Source organism: Corvus cornix, chromosome 3 (assembly GCF_000738735.6).
Source record: "Corvus cornix cornix isolate S_Up_H32 chromosome 3, ASM73873v5, whole genome shotgun sequence".
Lineage (NCBI taxonomy): Eukaryota > Metazoa > Chordata > Aves > Passeriformes > Corvidae > Corvus > Corvus cornix.
Genome location: NC_047056.1, coordinates 15,637,208 through 15,663,398, shown reverse-complemented (window position 1 = coordinate 15,663,398; position 26,191 = coordinate 15,637,208). Strand labels below are relative to the sequence as shown.

The window sequence follows — 26,191 nt, the reverse complement described above, 5'->3', positions numbered from 1 at the left end:
TCTCCAGTCCTTTGAAATCAGCATTAGTGGGCCCTGTGAGGGAATACCCTACAAGAAAATCCAGGGTCTGATTCTGCAGGCATTCGTACACATCCTAATTGCTTGCCCAAGCAGCTCCGCTGCTTCCCGGTGGGACGAATCGCAGGTGCAAAAGTACCTGTCTACATGTATTTGCAGATTCAGGACTTTGTGCTATTGCAGTAGACAGGAAACCACTGTGGGGAAAAATAAAATGGGCATTGAAAGCGCAAATCAAATAGGTAAAAAAAGTTTACATTTATTTTAAATTATTAGGGGAGATTTTAATTGTTTTAATGGGTCACAGGGAATTGACAAGGTGTCTTAGGGCTCACAAGGTTTTCTATAAATATTAACAGATTTCACAACATTGATGTTGAGTATGTAAGTGTAATTTTATCCATTACAGTAACAGGAAAGCTATGAGTTGCAAAAGGCAAGCAATTTCCCAAGAGTACAGGGTTTAACCCAGTGGCTTAGTCCCACCTTATTCACCAGACTGTTTTCCTATGGCAATGCGTTTCCTTTTTCCAAATAGCAAACAAACAAAAAAAATACCACTTGCATATTTCTATTTCTTTCTAATAACTCTTTCTTGGCAGAGGAAGTCATAACTCCACTATTTTTTAATGTCAAGCGAGGCATAAAGTTTTAGAGTTTTTTCCCTCAAATGCATTTTTATTGACTTGATACATCTGCATCATCACCTTTTCCACTTTCTTCATTTCTGTACTTTTCTTGTATCAGTTTCTGTCACTGTATTAGAAGAGCAGCATTTCACAGTAGTGTTTCAGTCAGTAATTCAAAGACAGCTGAGGTGGAGATTTTTGTGAGTATTTCAATTATGGCTAACTGTTGTCTCTGTTATTGTCAGTAGGGCTGCCTAAGGAGCACTAATTGGAAGGTTTTCACCCGTTTATGAATTTAATTGCTTTCTGTATATTTCTCCTTAGTCAAAGACCTTCACAAATGCATGAACATTGGATCTACAGGAATTTTTTAATATATATTTACAATATTTGTTTGACCTCCATTTCTCTACATGTTATTGCTGTGTTATGGCACTGTGGCTGAGCACACTGCCTGGGCCCACACCCCAGAAATCACATTGGGTTTTGAACACTTTACCGTAGAAATTGGAGCATGTCCATCCAGAGCTTTACAGAGCACTGTACGGGCTGGATATCGAGACATGAGTGTCCATGAAGTTCCCACTGAGGAGTGCTTGCCCTTGGATGTACTGATGCCCTGGTCTGGTGGGGACAGCTTTGTAGCCTCAGGGCCGTGGACCAGCACCAGCTCAGGCTTCACTGTTTTGTTTGTCTGTCAGAGGTGTGGACACTGTCTGGAAGAGACACTCTGGCGGCACTGGAAATCAGGGAGACTGGGTCTTTGTTCAAGGCTTTGAAAGACTGCGGTTTTTTCACCCTCTATGTCAGGCTGCCAGGAGCCGGCCTTGGTTCTAGGTGTGGATTCATCTCTTCAGTGTCCTCCAGGCTGAGTGCACACAGGGGTGGTTATCAGCTAAAATAGGCAATGAGGCAAGGGGTGCCTCAGAAGTTCCTGCTTGCGTCTCCTTGAAGATTTCCTGCATTCCAGAGAAAGCTTGTTAACCTCTGCTTTGGTGGGGTGGCAGACCGCTGTTTTTATTAGCCTGACTAGCTAGCTAGAGTGCATCTTTACAATGTCCACTGTATAAAGGAGTTTATAGATTCCTGTAAAATACCACATGCTGCTATCCTACTTTTATGAATAGCTTTGGGCTTCAGCCTATGTTGCATAGCAACACTCAGGGTTTTGTTAATCTGAACTCAAGTGAATCAGATTGTCTCTCAATCCTAGAAGCCCAAAAGTCCCAGAACCCTTGAGGTGAAAGATTATTGAAATAAGATGCCAACTGCTTTTCTAAAAATAGCCCAGAGATAGAAAAAGATGCACCCAGACTACATGGAGGTCGAAATTTCACCTTCAACATCAAGTATAGCAGCAGTGGAGGAGTTTCCATGGGTTTGAGTTCCTCCTACTGGAAGGTCTTTTTCCAACATCAGTATCGTATTTCAGCAGCTGCCTAATAGAAGCTACTGCCCATGCTTCCTCTGTCAGCTAGCCTAAGAGCATGCTTCCAAGCTATGCTTAGCTTGCGTGGTCATCTGAATGGTCTTCACCCTTGTTGATCTTATTGAAGAAGTGGTGGTGGAAAATACTTCCCAGAAAGAAAACGGTGTCAAACCAATCACTAATCATTCCCTGCTATCTCAATGCTGAAATAGCAATACTCACTGAGAGGCTACTTCTGCCAGATAAAGGATAATCAGCTCAAACATCTGTGTGCCTTGGAAGATTACCCTTGAGTGAAGGAGATGGGAAAATCAAAAAGTATACACAAAGGCAGAAAATATTTTGGCTGTGGTTTTCTATCTTTTCAATGCTTCAATAGGATGAAAAAGAGGCTGAAATACTTAATTTCTTTTTTGCCTCTTTGACAATAAGACCAGTTTTCCTCAGGGTAACCAGCCCCCTGAGCTGGTAGACAGGAGTGGAAAGAAAATAGACCCTCTGTAATCCAGGAGAAAGTAATTCATGACATACTGTGCCACCTAGAAACTCACAAGTCTATGGCACCAGATGTGATTCACCCAAAGGCACTGAGGGAGCTGCTGGAAGGGCTCACCAAGCCTCTCCCTATCATTTCCCATCAGTCCTGGTTAACCAGGGAAGTTCCAGACAGCTGGAGGTTGGATGATGTGACACCCATCCACAAGAAGGTCTGGAAGGAGGATCCAGGGAACTACAGGCCTGTCAGCCTGACCTCGGTGCCAGGGAAGGTCATGGAACAGATTATCCTGAGTGTGATCACAAATGCTCACAGTGTGAGCACATTCAGGGTAACTAAGGGATCAGGCCTAGTCAGCAGAGATTTAGGAAAGGCAGGTCCTGCCTGACCAGCCTGATCCTTTATGACCAGGTGACCCACCTAATGGATGAGGGAAAGCCTGTGCATATAGTCTGCGTGGACTTCAGTACAGTCTTTAATGCTGTCTCCCACAACATTCTTCTGGAAAAGCCATCAGACCACGCCTTGGACGGGTGCACTCTTGTCTGGGTTAAGAACTGGCTGAATGGCTGGACCCAGACAGTGGTGGTGAATGGTGCCACATCCAGGAGGTGTCCAGTCACTAGTGGTGTCCCCCAGGGCTCAGTATTGGGGCCAGTCCTGTTCAATATCTTTATTGATGACCTGGATGAGGGGATCAAGGGCACCCTCGATCACAGATGGCACCAAGCTGGGTGGGAGTGTTGATCTGCTGGAGGGCAGAGGGATCTGGACAGGCAGGATAGATGGGCCAAGACCAACAGTATGAGGTTCAACAAGACCAAATGCTGAGTCCTGCTCTTAGACCACAACAACCCCCTGCAGTGCCACAAGCTGGACAGAGTGGCTCGAAAACTGCCCAGCAGAAAGGACCTGGGGCTGCTGGTTGGCAGCGCTGAGCATGAGCCAGCTGTGCCCAGGTGGCCAAGAAAGCCGGTGGCATCCTGGCCTGGATCAGCAAGAGTGTGGCCAGCAGGACCAGGGCAGTGATTGTCCCCCTGTACTCAACACTGGTGAGGCCACACCTTGAATGCTGTATCCAGTTCTGGGCCCCTCACTACAAGAAAGACATGGAGGGGCTGAAGAGGCTCCAGAGAAGGGGAGTGGAGTTGGGGAAGGGTCTGGAGAGGGAGTCCAAAAGCAGGAGAGAATATTCTTTTAAACACTGCAGTCTTAGAAACAAAGCCCTAGGAAATAAACATCCTTTACAACTGTCAAACCCAGAGCAAATGTTCATTTTCTCATTGCCAAAAGCATTCCTTAATCTGAGAAAGTGAGAGAGAATGGCTGCTATGATACCTACTCTTTGAACAATCTATTTGCAAGAATAGATATGAATGTCACATTAAAAAAAAAAAAAAAGTAGTTGGCTATTGAGGTGACATAATCAAAAGGGCTGCAATAACAAGCACTGAATCTAACCCAACAGGTTAAGGGGTATAAATTAGTGGCACGTTTTCTCGACAAAGTACTCAGCTACAAAATTCATGCATCCCCTCATTTTTTTGCCAGGCCAACTTGTCTTTGAAGCTTAAAATACTTTTTGCCATGTAAAACAGAGCAAAAAGATAGGAGATTCCACAAGGAAGCTGCAATTAGAATAAAATAATGATGCAGACCTTTGAAATAAATCTGTGGGAAGACATAATGATTCTGGAAGGACAAGTGTGAAACTTTGCAGGGATGTTTCAGGTTCAGTGGCTAATGCTGACTGTCATATTTGCTTGCCCTTAAGCTACTAAACATGGTTAACCAAGCCTCTGCAGCAAACTCTATCAGCTAGATAAGATGTGCAGCACTTAATGTACGCTACGTTAGCTGACTGTGGATGTCGCCGCAGAAGAATGTGAGGCCAACTCATTTTTTTGTTACAAACTCTGATTGGGACAATTCCATCTCAGCATGAAGAGATTATCACTGCACCACTGATTGGTTAACCTGTGTTCCCGTTATTCAGGTTTCTGTGTGCAATAAAAGATCTGTCCGATACATATTGAAAAACCAGTGGAAGAATTCCTACTGATTTCCATTAGATGGTGTGGTAATATTGGGCCCAGTCTTTTACTGAATTGCTTTAGCACTTGGTCATCAGCACTGAAGTGTCAGCTAGCAGAAGCCAAGGAGTCATGGCAACCATTTTCTCACGTGACTCATGAATGAATTTTTACAATAGAATTAGAGCATTTTATGTTTACAATACAATGAGAGAAAAAGCCAAGTTCTTAGACAATTTATACCCCTTTAATTGCCTTCTGTCACAGCAAGTTGTCATTGTTTTTAATTTAGTAGACGTCCGCAGACTGACAAGATGTGCTGTTTCATCCTTGCTGGAAATGTTGGTATGGTTCTTTTTGAAATTTCAATATGAAACATCAAAGAGGTGGAAGGAGAGCAGGGGTTTCAAGCACCCTGACATCCAGTACTGTATCTTATGTTTCCCTAACTCTCTGTGCAAGGTGAGCAGTTAAGACAAGCCAATGATCTGCAGCCCACCTAATTTGTTTTTCCATCATTTTCTTAAGTTGTCTTATGTGCAATAATCATTACAGTGTAAGTGACACTGCTGGGAAAATCAATTCTTCCTCACTGAATAGAAAATAAATTACACTACACTTGAATCATAATTGGTATTTTGTTTGTTTTGTTGGACTTGAAGTTAACCATTGAATACTTTGCCCAGGAAAGTTCTGTGTATTCTGGCAAAGGCACTGCTTGATATAAACATTAAGGAAACTACTTCTGATCGAAATGTAGTAAAAAATGCGTATGGATCTACACTGAATTTTCTGTCAGATGTTCAATATTATGTCCTTGAAGACTATAAAGTCTCTGAATATTTATTAGCAAGATGGAAGTCTATTCCAGATAGGCTTTGAACCATGCTCACCACTGGAGCATGTGAATGACTTTCAGTAGTACATCTGTCATATATTCTATTATTACAAGATTACTATTCCTCTTCTGCTGTTTATCTATAATTCAACCACAACAATGAAAAAGACTCTCATGTGCTCTACGTGAGCACAAAGCCCACATAACTGATGCCAGCTTTTCAACCTGAGGATGAATGGGAGTTAGCAGAGGTTATCAGCACCTTGTGTTGTTCTCACACCTCTAGGGTGTTGTCCCATAGTGTGCCAAAAACCTCTTCAGTTTTACTGTATTTGATAAAATAAAGGTGGGACTGGTAGTTTGTACTTGCCTTAAATTTAACAAAAAGTTTTATTGGAGGGAGGAAAAAAACTAGCTGAGGGGGTGTTTAAGTGCTTTAATTTTCTATGTAGCACTTGTTCTTCAGAGCTGGTGCTCGGGGTGTTTAGGATATAACCCCTGTGATGAAATGGGAGCTCCTCAGTGACCTGGCCCCCTGTTAGTAAGACACTGCAGCTTCCCTGAAGCAAAGTCCCTTGGGGAAAAAAGAATCCAACAAAACAAACACAAAGCCTAAAGGGGTAAACAAGGTGCCTGTGTGCACCTATCCCATCCCATTGCCCAAAGCCTGATTGAAGTTAATGACACCTCCCTTGTTCCCCTCCAGTGGATAGTCCTTGGCTGAGCACTGGGGTTAGAGAGAACTTCTGAGTGTTCTCCAACACCCTTTCCTAACCTCCTGTGTGGAAGGACACTTTTCCAGCGATCTGACCAAGAATCTCTCCATCTGAGCATTAAATCCCATATATAATGCAGGATGCTTGGTGCTTGTTTATCTATTTAGTTCTGTCTTTCCTGTAAATTCCTGCATTAACCTTCAGGGAAAAAAAGGATTATTTTGGGGTTCTATTTATTATTTTGGAGTGGTTTTTTTTCCTTCTAGGGAAAAGAAAAGGGAGTATGTGTTTGTGTTTGGATAACCAGGAGTATTTTTGGTATCCAGCTCTGTGTGCAGCTGTTCTGGGAGAGATACTGAAAAGCTGCAAGTGGATTCTTTTGCCATCTTATCACATTCAGACAAGAGAAGACACCCCTTGGCTTATAACGTTAAGCTGCAGCCTTGATCGAATTGATCTGTGCTTTTGTTCTTCTTCATAATTTGAGCTATTGATTCTAGTTATTAAAACTAATTTAAAAAACACAAGCCCTGAGTGCTCTGCTGTTCCAGATCAGGCTGCTCCGGGCAGTCTGATCTGAAGCTAATCCATTCACTGCTGATTTATTTTCACTCTGTTTTCAAGCAGAGTTCTGTTCTGTGTTTCATTTTTTTTTGTCCTCTGCCTCTCTCTGAGAAAAAAGGCATTTTGTTTCACACCTCCAGTGCAAGCAGGGGGGTTTAGATTCCTTTTTCTGATATATGAAGTGAACTCAGGAAAGTTTACCTGGCTCTTTTTCATGCAGGTTTTGTTCAGAAGGTAGCCCACTGTGTATTGTTCTCTGTTGTCTTAAATCAAAGCACTACCCTTATGCTAGAAAAAAAAGTATTTGCTTAAATGCACTCATCTTGCCATCTTGGAGTTCATGGGACTCACCATGTTCCTAAACTAAGGGCCAGCAGAGGACATCTTTTCCCTGTACTTCCCGGGAAGCACAGGTTTGTCTAAGGTCTGGCTGATAGTTCCTAAAAATAAATAGCTTTATTCAGCCTTCGAGAAATTGAATGAAGCCCTTATCATTACAAATAGATTAAAAGAAGAGCCTTACGGAGATAGACACTTTTCAGCACCAAGCTGGCTTTAAGTTTCTAGGCAAAGATCAGGATTTAGTGATTTTGTGGTATTTTATTTATTGTCGATGCATTTTGTTAGTGATACTATTGGACCTTCTTTTCCCCAGTTTACCACAATTATTTAAATATTGAACCTCCAAATTCTTCAGCTGGTTCAAAGCTCTCTGAGTGTCCTGCTTGTGCAGGGACTGCATATTTTTCCTACTGCATCTTTCAGTGTTTGCTGCTGTAAGGTATTCTTTCCACAGTAAAAAAAAACCTCATAGTCAGTTCCTAATTTATCCTGAGGTCTACTTGGTCATTCTCACAGTCTAAAGCCTGCAATTTCTTTTGCAGTATGCCAGAACTATCAGCTGGAATCAATCAGGCAAAACATAAGCCTTGGTATTGTCATGAAGCAAACAGGAACAAGGTAATATAGAGTAATATCCTCTGAAGCCTTGGTCTGGTTTTGAAAACACGGCGCTTCACTTCAGAATCAATATAGGCACAGAAAGATGAAGTCAGTGTTGCTGAATATTTCTTTGTAGGTTAGAAATGCCCTATGAAGTGCATTAGGAAGGCATCTTTGTTTTGACTTGAGAGCCACAGGTAGATTATTGATGGGATAATTTAAGCAAAACCACAGTTGTTCAGGTACAGCAAGAAAGAAACTCCCCACAGCTTGTTTACCATGTGATCTTGCCCCAAACCTTCACAGAGATATTGTATAGCCCAGAAAGCGTCTTCTGCAAGGGGTCAGCAACCCAAATTTGACCCATCAGCTCCAGCTAAGACCATGCTATTCCCAGTTTCCACTTCCTTGCCCCCAGGTCTCCAGGCAGGGTTACCACCCAGCAAAGGCAGATCATGGTAAGTTTTTCCTTCTGTAGGAAGGGCCCCCTCCTTTGCCTGCTCTGTCCCTGCAATATCAGCTATGGCTGTGACTCAAGTACCCTGTGCACAACAGGGATTCTTAGGAGCTGCTAAGGGTAGCTTAAGAATTGGGTACGTTTTTAAGATACATTATCACAATACTTCTCCTCCAAATAATTCCAGCCCAGGGGGTTGCCTGGAATTTGCGTTGGAATCAGTCCTTGCCCACCCTCTCCAGGACTTCTGTGGACCTCTAGCATGCCTTTAAGCTTTCCATGCCAAACAGTCCCAGCCAAATTGGTCATTCCTTTTACAAAAGCCATATCATGTCTTTGGTCAGCATTAGTGCCCTCCTCTTTACTTTTCCCAGTACTCAAATACCCTTTTTGAGATGGAAGGGGTCAGAACTGCACCCTCTGTTTTTACAGTAGAGAAGGGAGAGGAAGGTTTTGGAAAACGAGTGCAGCAAACAAGTGACACAAAACCCTTAAGCCTTTAGAATATTAAGAGGCTCAATTTGCCTTCTAGTCCGCCTCCCAAAAAGGGCCTGGGAGAAGAGTAAGGGACAACCTGAGACTTTGCAGTGGCAGTTCAACATGCCTGATTTTAGAAAGATTATCAAAATGACCTAGGAAAAAAGTTTGTGGTGAGCTGAAACATTCTTTTAATACTTTCATTATTAAAGAATGCTGAAGTGTTCTTGTCACATTTATTTTTGGTAGTGTCTTGTGGAGCCAATTCCATGCAATGAAACAGGAGTCTGAATGACGTGCTGAAAACACTAAATCGTATCAGTGCCACATCCACATGCCTTTTTTTACCCAGTCTTATGCAAGGAGATGCATATCACAGTCATTTAGAGACAGTCAACTGAAGAAAGATGATGGAAGGGTGTGTAGGAAGGGGGCAGAAGTCTCATCCACTGAGGTTGGATGTTGCAAAGAATATATTTTCCCAGGCATAACTGCTAAGCTCTTTCTTAGAGGTCTTCCAGCTGTGCCATGAGCAGGTCAAGTTTCTCCCATCTGTATTTCACTCTTCTATCACCCTTTTTAGGAGGACCATGTATGTTTATTATTTTTAAGTGCTCCACAGAGGGTTCAGGTTTGAGAAGCACTCTAAAGGTGAGAGCACGAAGCACGTCTTTATTCTGAACACAACCTAGCATTTCAGTTGCCAGTGTGGTCAAGGTGGCCTCTTTCTGAAACAATAATACTCGCTTTCAAATGCAGTAAAGATCCATGCTTGACACCAGTGCAGGCTTTATGCTGTGTATTACTGAGAAGAGATCTTTCAGTCTTAAAGGAAATAGTACAGTTAGTATTTTTAAGGATAGTGCTACGCTAGTCAGGAGCATCATTTTAATATGTGAAAATAAATCCATGGCTAATGGAAGGTAGATAGATACATTCAGCTTTTTGCAGTGGCAAGGTAATTCTTCCTAAAACAATAGGAAAATGTAATTATTTATTTGGTTTTGTACAAGGAGAAGTAGGGAGAATTCCTTGCTTTTTCATTCCCTATCAAATTGGTGATGTCTGTGGGGAAGAGACCTCAATAACAGAGAAGGACTGTGAGGGAGAAGAGATACTCTCAGGAGAGTGCAGGACAATACTGGAAGAGTCCAGGCACCTGCAATTGATATCCCTGTGATTGTTTCCCTCAGCAATGTCCAAGAGATGAGCTGAGAAGAGTTCTTGACGTGGGAGCTCTGTGACTAGGAAGAGGACCAGTGATATGGGAATGTGTGGTGAGCAGGGGCAGTGAACAGGAATGTTTACAGGACTTGAATAAAATGTGCAAAGTGCCTTAAAGTGTGAGGACTCTGAGCTCTTTTACATTTACAGGAACCTGTTGCTCACGTTAATCTCATGGGTACTTCCATTCTCAATGTGCTTTGTGGTTCACCCCCTTGCACATGCAGCAGCAATTCCAGAAGCCAGCTTTTGTTCCCCTGAAAGAGTCAGCAGAGGAAGGCATGACCAGAGATTTCCTTTTTTGCATGTTGCTGGAGTGACTGAAGTTGGGGATTTTTCCCCTTTGTCACTCTTAGTGTTACTTCAAAATGTGAGTATTTAAAATTTAAATGTGTACTTCAGTATGTAAAAAGAAGTGAATTCTCCACTTGCCACCATGGGGGAGAAGCAGGAATGTGTGGCACATTTCTGTATTTCAGGACAGCTGTGTTAGCACAAGTCTAGCCGGTGCCCTGGGACGAGCAGCATAGGTGCTGTTTGCCTCTGGGACCCCTCCTTCCAGAGAGGCTGTTTTCCAAGAATTCCAGCTGAATTAGTTGTGTTTGACACTCTCGCTGCTCTTTGGAAAATACAGCACGTATTAGATAGCAGAGAGAATATTTACTTTTGCTAAGCTTGTATTCAGATACAGAGGAAAGAGGAGTACAATCAAGTCTCTAAGTGCTGTTTCTTAAATAGTTTCTGACTGCTCTGGCATTGGGAGTATCTGATATCTCATTACAACTTCAAACAAGCCTTTGCATGTATCCAAATTAATCCAAATATTTGCTGGGGACTCTGTTACTTATTAGACTGTGTGCAAATTAGGGAATGTAACAGTGAGTGTCTTTCTTTTTATTTTGTTAATATTCTGGGATATTTCAGCTGTGTCTCATTAAGCAGGATAGGTATAGTGCCTATGATGATATGGATGAGAAAGGAGATAAAAAGCACTCTAGCTGTTTCTAATGAATTTGTCAAGATAAAGTGACACAGGTGAGTTATTTGGTGTTTTGCTATCCAGTGACGGTTCAGCAAGAAGTTTTGCAGAAAAGCTTACTTTTTCTCTTACCTTTCCTAAGGCATCCAACACAGAACTTAAGGGATTTTGTCCCTGGAGAATTTGTCTCAGTCAATAAAAATAGCACCATGCCAACATGGAAAGTCCCAAAGTCTTAGAGTTTGAAACACTACACACAAAGGACACTTATCACCTTTCTGGTACGACCTCAGACGATGAACAAACCACTGTTCTCTCCCTGCTGATCTTTTATGACACATTCTTGGGACAGGAAAAGAGTCTAAGGGACTGGCTGTGTGTGAGCAGGATGGCTATTCCTGCACTGAATCAAAAGCGGGGGAAGAAAGTTTTGAAGACAATACCTAAAAAGCCTCCCATCTGGTTAGACTGTGGACATTTTCCAGAACCCTATTTGCCTTGACAAGTCGCCTGTGGGAAAGAACACAAAGTAAAACATTCTTTTTGCAAGAACAAAATACCCAGTACTTGTACAATGCTCCTTTTGTTAGGAAAATATGCAGAGATATTAGTATAAATAGATGTAACGCCAAGAGTGTGCTCAGAGTGAATGAATTTTTAATGGCTCCTCCTCACCATAAAGATGGTTCCAGATATCAAGGTCAGATTTTAAGGAAGTTGTACATTCATCACATGCTGTACATTTCTCAAAAGCCCCTGTGAGTAAGCTGTGAGTAACGAGGACATGCTCTTCTAAAAGTAGCATAGTATCTTACAGGATAATCAATACTAATAAAAGTATAGCTATTTGTAAAAATAAAGCAATCACTATTTCCTGGCTCTCTGTAACCAAGATGGGATAACTTCTTTCACTTGTGTTATTTATCTTGCACAGAACACTTTTCACAGCATGCCTTTGACATTAATAGAAGCAATATTAACTGTGCTTTCAAGCTTACTGCTGGCCTTTTTTGTGGGTAACTCATTCCAAGCAGTTAAACTCTTCCCAGGTGCGAACATGATAACTGTGATTCTGCTCAGAGGCCTAAAGAGGACTTGTTTGTTGCCATTTGTGCTCTGCAGCAAACCCCTTGTCTCTGTGCATGCATACTGTAGAGGAATCCAGAGCTCCAGCTTTGCTTTGCTAGAGCTCTGGGTAAGCTTAAAGAAGGGAGGAGATCCTTCCTGCCAAGAGAGCATTGCTTTGCCTGCTTCACCTAATGTCATTTGTGTTTGTGACGTATCTTGTGCGCTACTGCTACTTGCACATAAATCTGCAACAAAATTGTTTGTCAGGGACTTTACAAAATGCCTTAACACACACAGGCAGCTGGTCTGAATAGTCACTACTCTAGTGCCTCTCCAGCTTTGCCTCAGTGTAAGGTCAACCCAACCTAAATACACTGAAATAACTTCAATAAGTGTAGACCATTAAATATCTCAGAACAGGTAAAAGTCTGTTTCCTGACTGGGAACTTTGCCATCTTCTATTTTTTTCTGTTCTTCCATATCCAGATTCCTCCCACCCTATTCGAGCAGAGCTATTTAAAAGCATCTTGGAGCTTTATTTTTAACTGGCTGCACGTGTGACCTCAGAAGGAAGCTATCTGCTGCACCGTGGGGAGATGTAGCAGTGCTACTGAGGACAGCGTGTGCTTTGTCCAGGAATGAGAAGGGTATCAGTGCTGAGACTAAACATGCCATGGCTTTGGAAAACTAAGTCAGGGAGGAGGGAGAGTAAGTTTTACAAGCCCTTTGCTTGACCACTTTTACAGTCTTTTAGATGCTTGGTTGTTTTTTTATTCTCACAACAGTTTTCTGTCCTTCCTCATCTCTCCTTATCAGCTGCTAGCTGCCTAGGGGCACTGTGTGCATTTAATTAGCTGACCTAAGCAAGGTCCTCAGGGAAAAACAAATCCCACAGCAAATGTGCTGTGTGCCTGTGGGAGCAGCATCACAGCTCTGCTGGGGAAACAGGCATGTTGTTATCCATGCTATGGTGTTGTGGGCACTCTGCAAGTGCAATGCCTACAGGACATTGGGGGTGTGATCTTGAAATGTTTCCCTGCAGCTTTTTGTGGCTGGGGGGCATTATTATATTGGGTAAGTGTTAACTAAATTTAGAATAGGAATGCAATCAGTACTGTTAATTATCCTTTTAATCTAATTCCAAAAAGAAAAGGAAATTGATTTTTATGGGAGGCCACTGATAAAGATTAAGAAGTGATTCTTCATCAGCTGCTGCGCTTACTGCGTTTTAGATTCAGACCTGCAAAGCAGACAGACATCACTAATAACTTTATCATCACAGTGCTAATTGTATTTACTTTGTCTGTACAATACCTTAATAGCTCACAAACCAAAATATTTTCTTTCTCATAGGTTCCCTTTACATCACTCCCAGACCTGAAGAGATTCCCAAGTAGCAAGAAAGGGAGGACACGTTCCCTCCCAGATTAACCCTACATTTTTCAGTCAGATAAAAGAACAGTTTTCCCTTGTGTTGCTGAGCATGATGTTCTTACAGGATATGGAATATCATATAACCCTGGTTATCATATCATAACCCTGGTTAGTTTGGGTCACCTGCCCTATGCCCACACCCCAGATCCCTGGCTCTTCATTGCAGGGGGCAAAGTGAGAAACAGGCGGCCTCGATTCTGTACATGGGTCAGCAAAAGCTGCAAGATCAGTGTGTTACTAGTTTGGGCCAAAGTCTAAACCACAGCACCATATGAGCTGTCATGAAGAAAATTAACTCTCTCCTAGTCACACCCAGTCCAGCCTGAAAGACAGGGGGGATCTCTATTTTCTGTCTTCATTCTGCATTCTTCAAATGCGCATTGCCTAGATTTTCCTTGGAATACTGACCTTTACCAGCTTTTATCATCCTACAACAGGAATAAACCAGCTGCATGGCCTAGATAACTCCTTTCTCAAGCATTTAAAAGGGATGAGCAGCTGACTTAAGCACATTAGGTGGATGCAGCGATCAGACGCTTCAATCCAGATTGTGCATGTTAGCAAGGGATTACGGTCTTTCTCTCATAAATCCATTTACATGTGTGGGAAGTTGGGCCTCTCAGACTCTCAAACCCGTGGATCATGTTCAGTTGAACAAATGAATTGCAAAGCTCTTCCTCCATTATTCAAGTGTGCCTGTGCTATCAGGGTCCACTCTTTGAAATGAATCTGTAGTTAGATGAATAGTCATTATTAGAAAAAGACTCTGCTTGGCTTTGGTTTTCTCTTAAGATAATGCCATATCTCTCTGAAAAGACGAGCCAGCAGGATGGTGGGAGATGGTTTTTTTGTCGCTGCCTGTGCCATTCCTCATGATCCTGCTTTACTCAGCTTTATGAAGTCCCTGCTTCAGGATCCCACGGAATCGAGGTGACTAATACAAATCTTTCCCCATTCTTAAATTAAAGCCTCATGAGTGTTGAAAATAGCTTAGCAGCATGATATGAGTGCTCTCTAAAGACTTTAAATCCAAAAAGCAAATAAACCCAAGCTTTTTGAATTTAGATTGATGGTTTTTGAAGCCTAGTATTTTAGCATCCAATTTGTGAGTCTTGTACTCCTCTCTGCATGCTGTTAGGAAAGGGACAACACAGCTTTGTCTGAAAGCACCTACAACCTACTTAATAGATTCCAGAGATTTTCTACTTAGGCAACTGATTAGGAAAAACACTTTAGTGTTCACAAATATCTACGTATGCCCCTTCCCAGTGAGATGCTCACTAGATCCAGACCCTAGTCACAGTGAAGTCATATGACAGTGTGAACCCATTTCAGTGAGCTGGAGGCTTACAAATGTTCTTCATAAATTTAAATTAAATCGCGTTTAGCTCTAAGGAATCTCGTGATTCATTCTAGTGAGAATTAGGGCAGAAGTTTCAGACCAAAGTGACACAGATCAATTGATTTACCCCATCTGGGATGTGGTCTGCAGTATCTGTCTCCCATTACTGCATTAAAAGAAAAATAGTCCTTCACTGTTGTATTGACTAATCAAGCAAAAACAGGGGGGGGGAAAAACCCACCAGGGTGCAGGATCTTGTTGATTTGTGCATTTAATCAAGAGCACATTAAATAGGTCATAGAATCATTTTGTCTTCCCCTCATGTAAAGCAAAAATTCATTTGTTGCTTGTGCTGGAACCTCCAGCACATCTCCAAAGCAAGAAGCAAAAACAAAGGAACAACAAAGAAACAATCAAAAAGAATTACAGAGAGTAAATTAAATTTCACTGTAAATCTTTTTTTGACAAAATGCACGTTGCTGCAGAGGATTGGAAGGTGATAGCATCAGTCTATTAGCTCAGAGATTAAAGTAAAAATGTTCTTCAAAATCCTATCACATTTATTTCTTTGGAACCAAAGCTGGTGATTTAGCATTATGGTCACTGAATATTTTTGGCTTTTTATTTTATTTTCCTTTGGTCTTTAAGTTGTAAAGTTTATAGTGTCTGCTTGATATAGTTCATTTTAACGTCAAGAATTTGCAATTTACATGAGGCAGGGAAGATAATTCTACAATGCACACACTTTTCTGATTAACTGTGTGTGACTTAAGTAGATCTGAGAAATGAGTTTTAAAGAGTGTTTTGAAAGACCTAAATTCAGCCAGGCTTTATGATGCAGACCTTTTTTTTTTTTTTTTTAAGCAGTCTGATTTCTGATAATCAGTGCAGTTCTTTGTTGTGCAAGGTTATTAGGTTATTGCCAGTGGCAAGGGGAGGCCTTTGCCAAGGAAGGGGGCTGGGAGGAGGGGACACCAAAGCAATGTGGGAGCGAGTTCTGGCGGAAAATTTATGCCAAGGAGCACCTTAATAATCGTTCAAGAAAAACTTGTGGAACCAGGGTCTGAGAATTCATTTGATGAATATGTAAAACACACCATTCTGCACATAAATGGCTAACTTCCCAAACACAGTGTAGTTACATTGGTTTCACTTCACAGGTTTCCCTTGCACTTTTTTTCAGAGACAATTAGGAGAAATGACCTGTATAGGTCCACTTTTTTCATCTTCTAATTTAACAAGTCTTTTTAATCACCCATACCTTGAGCACCAGATATTTGAATAATGACATCCAGTCCTCCATCCTTTCATGATGAGGTCGATCTCCTTTCTGTCACTGGAATCGTGTGGGGCTGGATGAAAGAACATTAATTTTTCTGGAGATTTTTTTCCTTCGTGTCTTATACTCTGCCTGTCTGAACTACTTCAGCTGAAGAAGACTCTATTTTAAGAAAAGATCAATAAATCTCTTCATAACTGGAAATGTTAGACGGTTATTCAAGAACATTTTAGCAGTGCCTGCTAATTTCTGTTCTTTGTGTCATGTCCTCTATAGGCTTTGAGATTAATTTGGCACTGTGATATTTCTCTTATACTGGACACAGCCATACAGAAACAAGATGTATTTTTATTGTTTGTTCTTCATAGTGATATCAAGTGCAAGTCATCTGTGTCAGTGGCTTCATATCAAATGAGACCCCAATCTTTTAAATAACCAGGTTGAGATATCTCTGTATAAATAAACAGGTCTATATGAGATTGTTCTGCCCTAGTCCTGACTGGTCTAGCTTCAAGCAGAAACATTTTTTTAGTAGCTTCATAATAGAGGAGTTTACTCACACTCATTCATGAGATAAACAAAAATGATATAATAAAGAGACATATAAAACAATTAAAAGTGAAAAATGGAAAAAAGCTGTGGGAATTTTGCATGCTCAGTCCAGAGAAATATAGAGAGTGTGGTTGTAAAACTGGAGCAGACAGCTTCAGTTCCTACCAATAAACTCCTCAGCAATCTCTTTCAACAGATATTTAAGTCAGGATTTAGAAACCTCTCCTTGATATCAGGGCATGTATTGAAGCTATGTATTGACTTGAATCTATCCTTTTACATGGTGAGTAACAATAGTTAATATTGCCATTTTTCTATTCCCAGCTGTTCACACAATGCAGGATAACCATGTGATTACCTGGGGCTTGTTCCCTTTTCCCATGCTTCCTGCTCTGTCATTTGTTAAGTTTTTGGTGGTTCCAACACTGGAGTCCTTTCTAGGACTTTCTCATGCCTTGTGTTGGGCATCTGGCTCTAGGTTTTCAATTCCACACCATTCACTGAATGTTTAGGCCTTTCAGTGCTTTCCTTGCTGTTACCTAAGTGCCAACATAAATTTTTAGGACCAAATACTGCATCTCGCTCTTAAGTACACATTTTTTAAAGGAAGCTTTTGTTTACTTGCTTCTCTTGACATGAAACATGCTTTAGCAAAGGTGGGCTGTATTCATTTATTTGGCCCTAAAATAGTGCCAGAAACAAAACCAAGGAAATGCTTTCCATTTATTTTCTCCATGTACCTCAGAAAGAATGGGTACTGCACAGCCAGTATCTCAAGTTAAGCACACATTGATTCTTGGAGACTAATTGGTGAGATTTATTGACAGTAGAGAATTTGGCTAGTTATAATAGATTCCTATTCATTATACAGTTGATAATTCAAGGAGTAGCTCATTCTAATTTTCACTGTTAGTTATGCCTTTAAGTCTGACTTTATATAGCTCACACAGAGATGTTTAAAAACAATTAACCTTAATTTTTTTAAGTGGAATATGAGATTTCAGCTATTAAACTTCAATTCTGTTTTAATTGCTCCAGGGCATTAGACACATGGATCCTGAATTCCGGCACCTTATTAACACAGGACCCAAGGTCTGATTTTTAGTTCTATGCAGATGTGGCTTTTCTCATATCGCTAACCCCATCTATGAATGAAGTTCCCTTCTTTTCATTAGTTTCTGTATCAGACTGTAATTTCTTGTTGTGGTGAAGCACGGCGTAGGCCAGCATTTAATTAAAAATTGCAAATGTCCCTGTGACCTACGCCTGCAGAGAGAGGATTCATTTTAGCACACTGCCATAAAAAAATGATAGGTGGCTTTTCAGACAAAGCCCTTTTTCTAGGGCCCAGAAATTAGGCGTGCATTTCTACAAAGCAGAGTTTGAGAGATATTTCAAAGCAGATGAAAGTTAAAGGGTTTCCTGATGGTTCAGCTTTGTAGCACTAAGCCTGCTGGGTGTTCTGCAAGGATCCATTGTACCCATCCACTCTGAAAGCACAGCCACAGCTTTGCATGCATTACACCAGCCCTGTTTTCAGACGGGTTTCACAAATTGCCTAATCCAGGTTAGGCCTTTTCTGGAAGCTCTTTTATCCTTCTAACATTTGCATAATGATCTCAATACTGTAATTCTTGTGTGACACAGTGTGTTGAAGCTCTTTCTGATTTACATTAATGATAGCATAAGAATAATGAAATACCAAATTGACTTCATCGTCTTTCAGGACTGAGAATACCATAAATTTCAGTGTTTAAAAAGGTGTGGGACCAAGTTCAGTCCTGGCATAATCACAGTAACATCTCTAGAAGTAGGTGAGGTGTGCATTGACTTTGTCCTGCTTAAGTAAATATTAACTCATGAAGGGGTAGATTCTACTAAAGACCTACAATTAAAAAATGGGAACATGTCACATTGGTACTCTGACAGAATAATAGGTTTTCCCCCTAAAACTTTGATTAAAGCATTACAATCTTGCATGAAAATTCTCAGCTAATCATCTGAAATAAAACATAGATGAGGATTGAATGAACACTTCATGTGAATGCTAAGAAAGTCAGTCTCTAGTTTTGAGGTGTTGTGTTAAAATTTTCAGGACTGCACAGCAGGCTCTGTTCCCATTCCTGTTCTCCTGCAGACCTTACAATGAGACAGCTTTTGAGCTGAAAGGTGATCCCAGCCATGCAAAACCAGTTCTGAGATGATGAAAATTTGGAGTGGTCTGGCAGATATGTTCATTGAAAAAAAGACTTACATGGTAATTCAGAAAAAATTCATTCCCATTTCCATGGAAATATAGACTAAGAAACTGAATCACAGGATGTGATCTTTGTATGTAATGCATTCATGTATGTAACTTGGGTGGGGTTTTTTTCTTTGAAAAAGAACAAAACATTTTTAACAACTGTCTCTCAATCCAACCAATATTATCTGATGTCTTGTGATGAGCATGTCGTGTTAATATATGCACTTGTTTGTGCTCACTTCTTATCAATGATTAAATGTGTGAAAGAAAACAATTATGCACATAACGCCTTATTTCTCCAAGGAGTAGTAGAAACCCTATGTATCATTTGCTGAGTGCCATCAGAAGTTTTCTAGTCCTCTTTGTTTATTGTGATTAAAGGAGATGACTCCAGGTTAACAAAAAGGCTTATGTGGTATTTCAAATGGGCTTTCTTCATAAAGCATTTTCTGTGACCTTTAAAAATGATAAAAATGTTGTCCTCGTGCACGTGTGATCAAGTATTCCAAAGTCCCAATTGTGTGGCACATTATGAACTAATTAGAAGAGAGACTGTGAGAAGCCAAAAGGTTATTAAAGTTGCAATGATGGGAGACAGTAGCTGACTCCTTAAACTATCTGTGTATCCTGCATGAGCATGGATGGACCACTTTACAGCCTTGACTAAGCACCTCATCCCCGTCGGGCTCCACAGGGCTACTTCATCCTGTTCTTGAGCATCACTCAAAAGAGCTGTAGAAATGAGAAAGATGCTGTTCCCTCCCAGCAAACAGAGAAGTTGCAATTCTGGATTTCTTCCTGAAGCAAATAAGGAAATGGCAACCACTAATGGATGCTTTTTCCCCTGAGGAGCCCCAGTGCTGTGCTGTAATTTTGGATGTTACAGCTGCATTTAGATGCCAAAGCCTTCAGCCCACAGACCATCCTTGTGCCTGTGAGAAAGGCCTCTCCTGTGCTGGCAAAGTTACTGTGTAGTCCTGTGCTGTGAATAGTAACTAATCACCCCATTTTCTCTATTTTCAGGAGGTTTTTCCTCACCAAGATGAGAGTCATTCCCAAAGGAGCTTTCGCAGGACTTGTTGACCTAGAGAAAATGTACGTATTGTGTCAATATTTACTAGGAAACAACTATTTTACTCCAAGCAGCACTTTCTGATTGCAGCTCCTCTTACAGCCTGTGAGCAAGCCCCTATCGCTGAGCTTCATATAGTTTTCTTTCTGTTTAAAGAAAAAATGGAATGTTTTTTTATTGACACCATGTTCCAGAGCAATGTTGTCATAAATACATTTTCATATCAGCAATCGGGCAGTCTTCAGTCAAAGGGCTGGTTGAGCATGGAGTGTTGTTGCAGTTAATAAATACACTGCCATTGCAGAAGATCATAGGAAACTGGTTATTTTGAGAGTTTTAGAATGAAGCTGTGGAAAGAGCTCCTGTTGTTAATAGGTCAGCCAATTCTCTTTTGACTAATGAATAAATAGGATTGTTTTGTGCATGTTCAGAGGCAGCTGGCAGGATGTGTGAGAGAAGTTTCTTACAGGTGATAGATCCAAAAGTCTTAGTACACAAAGAGTGTAAGCAGCTCGTTTCTGTGAATTTTAGTGATCAGCCTGGAGATACTATTATGAGCACCTTTGATGAACAGATGAATCTTACATTCATTAGTATGTTATTGTGGAGGTATTGCAGCTCCACCACTAGAAGGGAAAACCCATAGTAACACGTCTCCTCTTTAACAACAGAAAATCTATGGCTTAGCTGGTGCTAGCACCAGAAATTATAACACTCACTGTCCAACCTGAACTATTCTGCCTCGTGTATGATTTTTCTGAAATATTTCATATATGGGCAAATCACAACATTTTGCTTAGAAACAGAACAGCACTTGCCACCCTGACAGGAGACGATCACAAACAGGCTGTTCACTCAACAGGAGTCTGAGTGGGAGTGGAGAAATGTGTTTAAAATGCAGTACCTTTTTCAGTGCTGTGTGTGTAATGGCAAAACTCCAAAGGACATTTCTCTGCATTATTTCTACCCTTCTCCCTTGTACTCTTGCATGAATAAGGGATTTAGCAACAAGGTGGTGAGTTCTGCAGGGTTCATTCTAGCCTAGTCCTTAGGGAAAATCATTGAGCACTTTGGACTGTGAAGTGGGTTGCAAAGTGCATTGTGAACTGCTTCTGTTATCTTTAATTACTCAGAAACCATATGTTAGATGTGTATGAAGACATTGCATAGGATGTCTCTAAGTGGTGATTTATTGTTAACCAAAAAACTTACATATGGAGATGGGCTCAATTTGAAAATACATCCATCTACAAGTAGTACATGGAGGAGAAATGGGGACAGTCAGTTTATAGCAAAACATCCTTGAAAATAAAAGTGTGATCAATATGTAAATGAGACCAATCAACATCAACAAAACTGTGGTATTTGCAGATGATATAGCAAACAGATAAAAATTGACATAGCTCACAAATCCTAAACCTAACCCATAAAACATTAATCAGAAATATTCTTGATAATGTAGGGACAAAAAAAGTGGGTAATCAAATAATAGATTTGCATATAAAAACACAGTCTTGGTAAGAAAGCCTTTTTACTCTTGCAAGATCATGCACAGGAAGAAAGATTAAGCAAACTGTAGCCTATTTAAGGAAAACAGCTATTAATAATGTGATACCTCAATATGGTAAAATGTGGATGGCCTGATGTATACAAATGAGACACTCGGATGTAGTGTATGTGTGTGCTCCCCTAGAACTGAGTAGACTAAAAATGAAGAGTGACAATATTTCCCAAATGTGTTACTGAAGAAAAACTGTATTCTCTGCAGTCCAGCATGGCTGTACTCGTGATTTTTATCACTAGCACATCATTCCTAAGTGTGTTTCTGAGAACAGGGTAGGTGTTAAAGCCCAGAGTTTGGAGAGAAATGATGGAATCATCCAAAGGGGATGAGACAGTTGATGACAAGTTAGAAATGCGATGGTCAGAGGCCATCTTGGGCATAGCAGAATTTGGCCTGTTTAGGACACTGGTTCAGAGAGTCCTTTGGGAAAGGGTCCTTAATAACAAAGAGGTTCAGAAAGGCTGAACATACTTCAAGAAGGAGATCTTAAAGGCACAGAAGTAGTGTCCTTATGTGCTGAAAGATGAGCTGTCGGGGAAGAAGACCAACCTGGCTGAACACAGAGCTTTCACGGGAACCCAGTGAAAAAATAGTTTATGACCTTTGGAAAGGTCAGGCAACTCAGGAAGAATACAAGGATGTCGTTAGGTCATGTAGAGAGAAAATTAGAAAGAGAAAAGCTCCGTTAGAACTCATGCTGGCCCCCACTGTGAAAGGCAATAAAAAGTGTTTTCATAAATATATTAACTACAAAAGAAGGGCCAAGGAAAATCTCATTCCTTTAGTGTACCCAGGGGGAAACATTGTCACCAAGGATGAGGAAAACACTGAGGTACTTAATGCTTTCTTTCAGCCTTTAGCAGAAAGAGTGGTTATCCTCAGAACATCTCCTGAGCGGAGGTTGTAGCCAGGTAGGGGTCGGCCTCTTCTCCCAGGCAAATAGGACAAGAGGAAATGGCCTGAGCTGTACCAGGGGAGGCCAAGGTTGAGCCAGGGAGAACTTCTTCACTGAAAGGGTTTTCAGGCATTGGAACGAGCAGCCCATGGAAGTGATGGAGTCGCCATCCCTGAAAGCGTTCAAGAAAGGACTGGATATGACACTTAGTGCTATGGTTTAGTTGACATGGTGGTGCTTGGTCAAAGGTTGGACTTGATGAATTTGGTGGTGTCAGTGACCCTTGAGGGACCCTTCCAACTCAGAATATTCTGTGAAATACCTGTCTTTTCCAACCTTAATAATTCTATGATTCTAAGTTAAAACAGAGATGAGTCCTCCATGAGAATCCTAACTCTACTTCCCTTCAAAGCAAATGAAGGCTTTTGAATACAGTGACCAAAAATTTCAGGTTTTCAAAGAAAAATAATTCCTTGATATTTTCCCGCTTTCTCTATGTATTTTAGTCTCTTCCCAAACACTCAAACTGCTGAGGCCTTTAAATAGATACATTTTGCCAGAGGTACTATTTTGAAAACAAACCAGTGGGAGACACCAAGTCAGAATAACAATTTAATGGAAATTAAAGAAAAGGGGAAAAAAAAGTAAAAGAAAACACTGTCAAACTGACAGAGTCAAGGTACAACCTGACACCCTGTTAGGCAGGGTGGTGGTAGCAGTCTGGTAGAATGGTGGCTGCAGTCTTCTGAAGCAGTGATCCTGTAGTAAAAGAGTCTGCTCTTCCTCAGGAAGTCCAATGGTGGCTGTGTAGCTCCTGTCCTCTGGAAATCCAGTGGGAAGCATGCCTCTGGTGGTCAGAGTCCCAGATTATATCCACGATGGGATGCTTGGTTCCTCCCTCTGCGTGGAGCATCTCACAATGGGGTAATGAGTCATGAGGCCAAGTGTTGATTAGGCTCATTAACAGAAGATAGTCCGGAGGGAGTTATCTCTGAGTCATGTGGCAGGACAATGATGGGCCATTAACAGAAAGATAGTCTGGGGGGAGGAGGCAAGGAAACACTGCCCCACCTGATTGCAACAGCTGATGGGGATGGTAATAGAATACACTGCAGCCCAGGACACCAGAAAATGTCAAAAACTTTTCAGTCAGAGTACCCAGGCAAGGTCTTATTTGTTTTCTATTTGGACTATCTAAGGACTTTCTCAAATGGACACTAACGACCATGATTCATAATGGAAAAAATAGTGTGACTTGGAAATGTTGGCATGGAGCTGTTGATCTGACCTCCCTGGTGAAGCTCCAGTTTTAGTTACCAAGGCAAAATCTTTTGGGTTTCATCTGATTTTTTTTTAATTTGGCGATATTGTCATTGGAATATTTTTGCCATTTTTTAATTTTTTGGAAGAATGAGAGCCCACTTGAACCATTTTCTAGTTTTTCATTATCTTCTCACCCATCTAAATTCCTTCAGTTGCTGACAAAATGTGAAACAATCGTTCTGCAGACGGTCATATGGTGCAACAACTTTCTTCAATTATGTTCTGGGAGAAGGATCTTTTCTTCTTAAATAAAATGTTTAAAGCTATGAAATAAACTGACAGGCTCTAATTATCAGAGACTTCTCTTACTAAACATGCAACTTGAATTTGCCTACAGAAAACTCTTTCAGAAACCCCCAGGTGTGAGGAACAGGCTTGTCATCTTGTTGCCAGCAGCTCTCTGACCTCAGCAGACTCTGGATTCATGTTAGTTTATCAAATAAGTGTTCAGGAAAGCAGATTGGTTATTCTTGCTACATGTTTTGTCTACTCCTAGATCTTAGTCAACTGGAACATGGCAGTTCTTCTGGACTCCTGCTTAACCAACTTGTTTACACTCCAGGAATTAATTAACCCTCCAGTTACTAAATTAAAAAGCAGTCCCATGCAGGCACATACCTGGCAAAATCAATCTGACATGCTCTGCAGCAGCTGTGTCATCCTCAACCTGCACAGAAAGTGCTTAATGTGGAGTAGAGACAGTCAGAAGCAGCACTAAATCTCTCTTTTTCTGTTGCTGAGTTTCCTCCTGTTACTACAAGGTGGCAAAGTAGATTTGTGCATGTTGATCTAACAAGGCCTGACTTGGGCATCATATTTATAGGAAGTTTGGTCTGATTGCGTTACCCTGTGCAAGCCAAAGAGGCTTCATGTCTGTACCCTGAGGCACAATCCCCTTGAAAATTCATCATCAGTTATTTGTTCTTTTTGAAGGGTTTAAGCTAAAACATGCTTTGGTTCATCATTTGCTCTCAAACCCAACCTGTGTGCAGCCTCAGGAAACTCAGCTGTGAGGATGAAGTACATCTTGAACTAGAAGATGTCACAGAGGAAAAAACCCCAGCATTACTGGCCCTGTTTTTATTTTGGAGTAATTGGAGAGAGGCATTTCTTTAACAGATGCTGGCAAAGACACATTTTAAGAGCATGAACCATGGTATAGATAACAGAGCTTAATGAGCTGAAGCTTTAATGAGCTCTGGAGATCATGGAAAGCTAAAGCTTTTAGGGTTGAGGGAATCCACCAGAGCTGACACTCCTGGAAACAAAAGTTTTATGTCCATGGAACATAGCAGATATCTACTGCTTCCTCATGAATTTGTAGAGAAAAATAGCCCTGTAAATCATGCATTTATTCAATTACTTAGTGCATTCAAGATTTTCAGGTTTTCTCTCTGTTGAGACTGTGGATCCAGTGAGAGTTCCTAAGGACAAAAGCTGCTGCTGTGTGACCTATATACACAAGCACTAGATTATTTCATAGATGACAACCAACCTGATGGATGATGCTAAAATCTCTCCTGTTTGCCCCTGTAGGCTAAAAGGCAAGTCACACTTTGTTTTGACTCAATTAGATGATACTGAGTTACCTTTTATGTTTTATCTAAACTCAAAGGAGTTACTTGAGAACAGTGGACGCCAGAAGACAAAATTTTGAATCAAGGGGTGTCTCTCTTTCTGTGGCTGAGGAAGGACCAGAGTTCTTGGCTTGACTGTAAAAGTCTTACCTAGAAAATTTGGCAGAATGGGAAGACTTCACTTTCTTTAGCAAGTTTTAACAAGCTGGCAAATCGGTGCATTCACATCCAGACCTTCTTCAGCAGTAACCACCAAGCTGCCTGGGCTAGCAAGTGGCTAACCCATCCCATGTGCTCCTGAAAGGAGCTTCATTAAGCTCCTGCACATGACTCTGTGACACTTGTCAGCATAGAGCCCAAAGACGTGGGAGGAGGGGAGACAGGAACCACAGGATCACCTAAGGATGAGCAGTCTGTGTCTTCTGCTAGCAAGAAAGCTGTTCAGCATTTCACAGCTTCTCCAGTTCCTCTTGCACAGTGTATTGTGTGCTGCCTCATTTGATATGCAAAATAAGCTTAAATAAGTTCATTAAAGCTATTTTGATAAAATGGTTATGATTCAGTGTATACAAGACATTTGGAAATTTTATCTAGGCTGGAGTTGCTTTCTACCTTTTGTTGCATTGTTTAGATAAACCTGCTATTTATTTTTTTGCAAGCGGAAAAATATGGATTTTTAGGATCTGCTGTGATATATAAGTTAAATAGTGCATACTTATAAAAGTATTTATTTACATCCCTAAGGTGAAAGTGGTACACAGACCATTCTGTGTACAAAAATACATACTGACTAAGCTAAAAGTCATCCTTTGGTAGCAAATACTCCAGGGTACATTCTCAAGGTGCAACTTGAGATGGATACTAAATTCTAATTTACATTATAGGAACTTCTGCGTAACATTCTGCATCTTAAGGGCAGGCCATGAAAATAAGAATGCTACTTAATGCATTTAAATTAGTCTATGCATTTTCTCTCAGGGAATAGAGGACTACTGTTCAAAAACATTAAGGCAAGTAACCAACACAGGCAAACAAATT

At 40.9% G+C, this 26,191-nt stretch overlaps 1 protein-coding gene across 6 annotated transcripts in view; it reads left to right on the top strand.

Annotated features, from left to right (window-relative positions):
* FSHR (follicle stimulating hormone receptor) overlaps window positions 1-26,191 on the top strand; it is an 85,303-nt gene that overhangs the window by 9,693 nt on the left and 49,419 nt on the right. For all 6 annotated transcript variants that reach the window (XM_019282468.3, XM_019282466.3, XM_019282465.3 and 3 more), the window contains exon 2: window positions 19,746-19,817. In XM_019282468.3, the coding sequence (XP_019138013.2) occupies window positions 19,746-19,817 (72 nt within the window). The remainder of the gene's footprint in view (window positions 1-19,745; window positions 19,818-26,191) is intronic.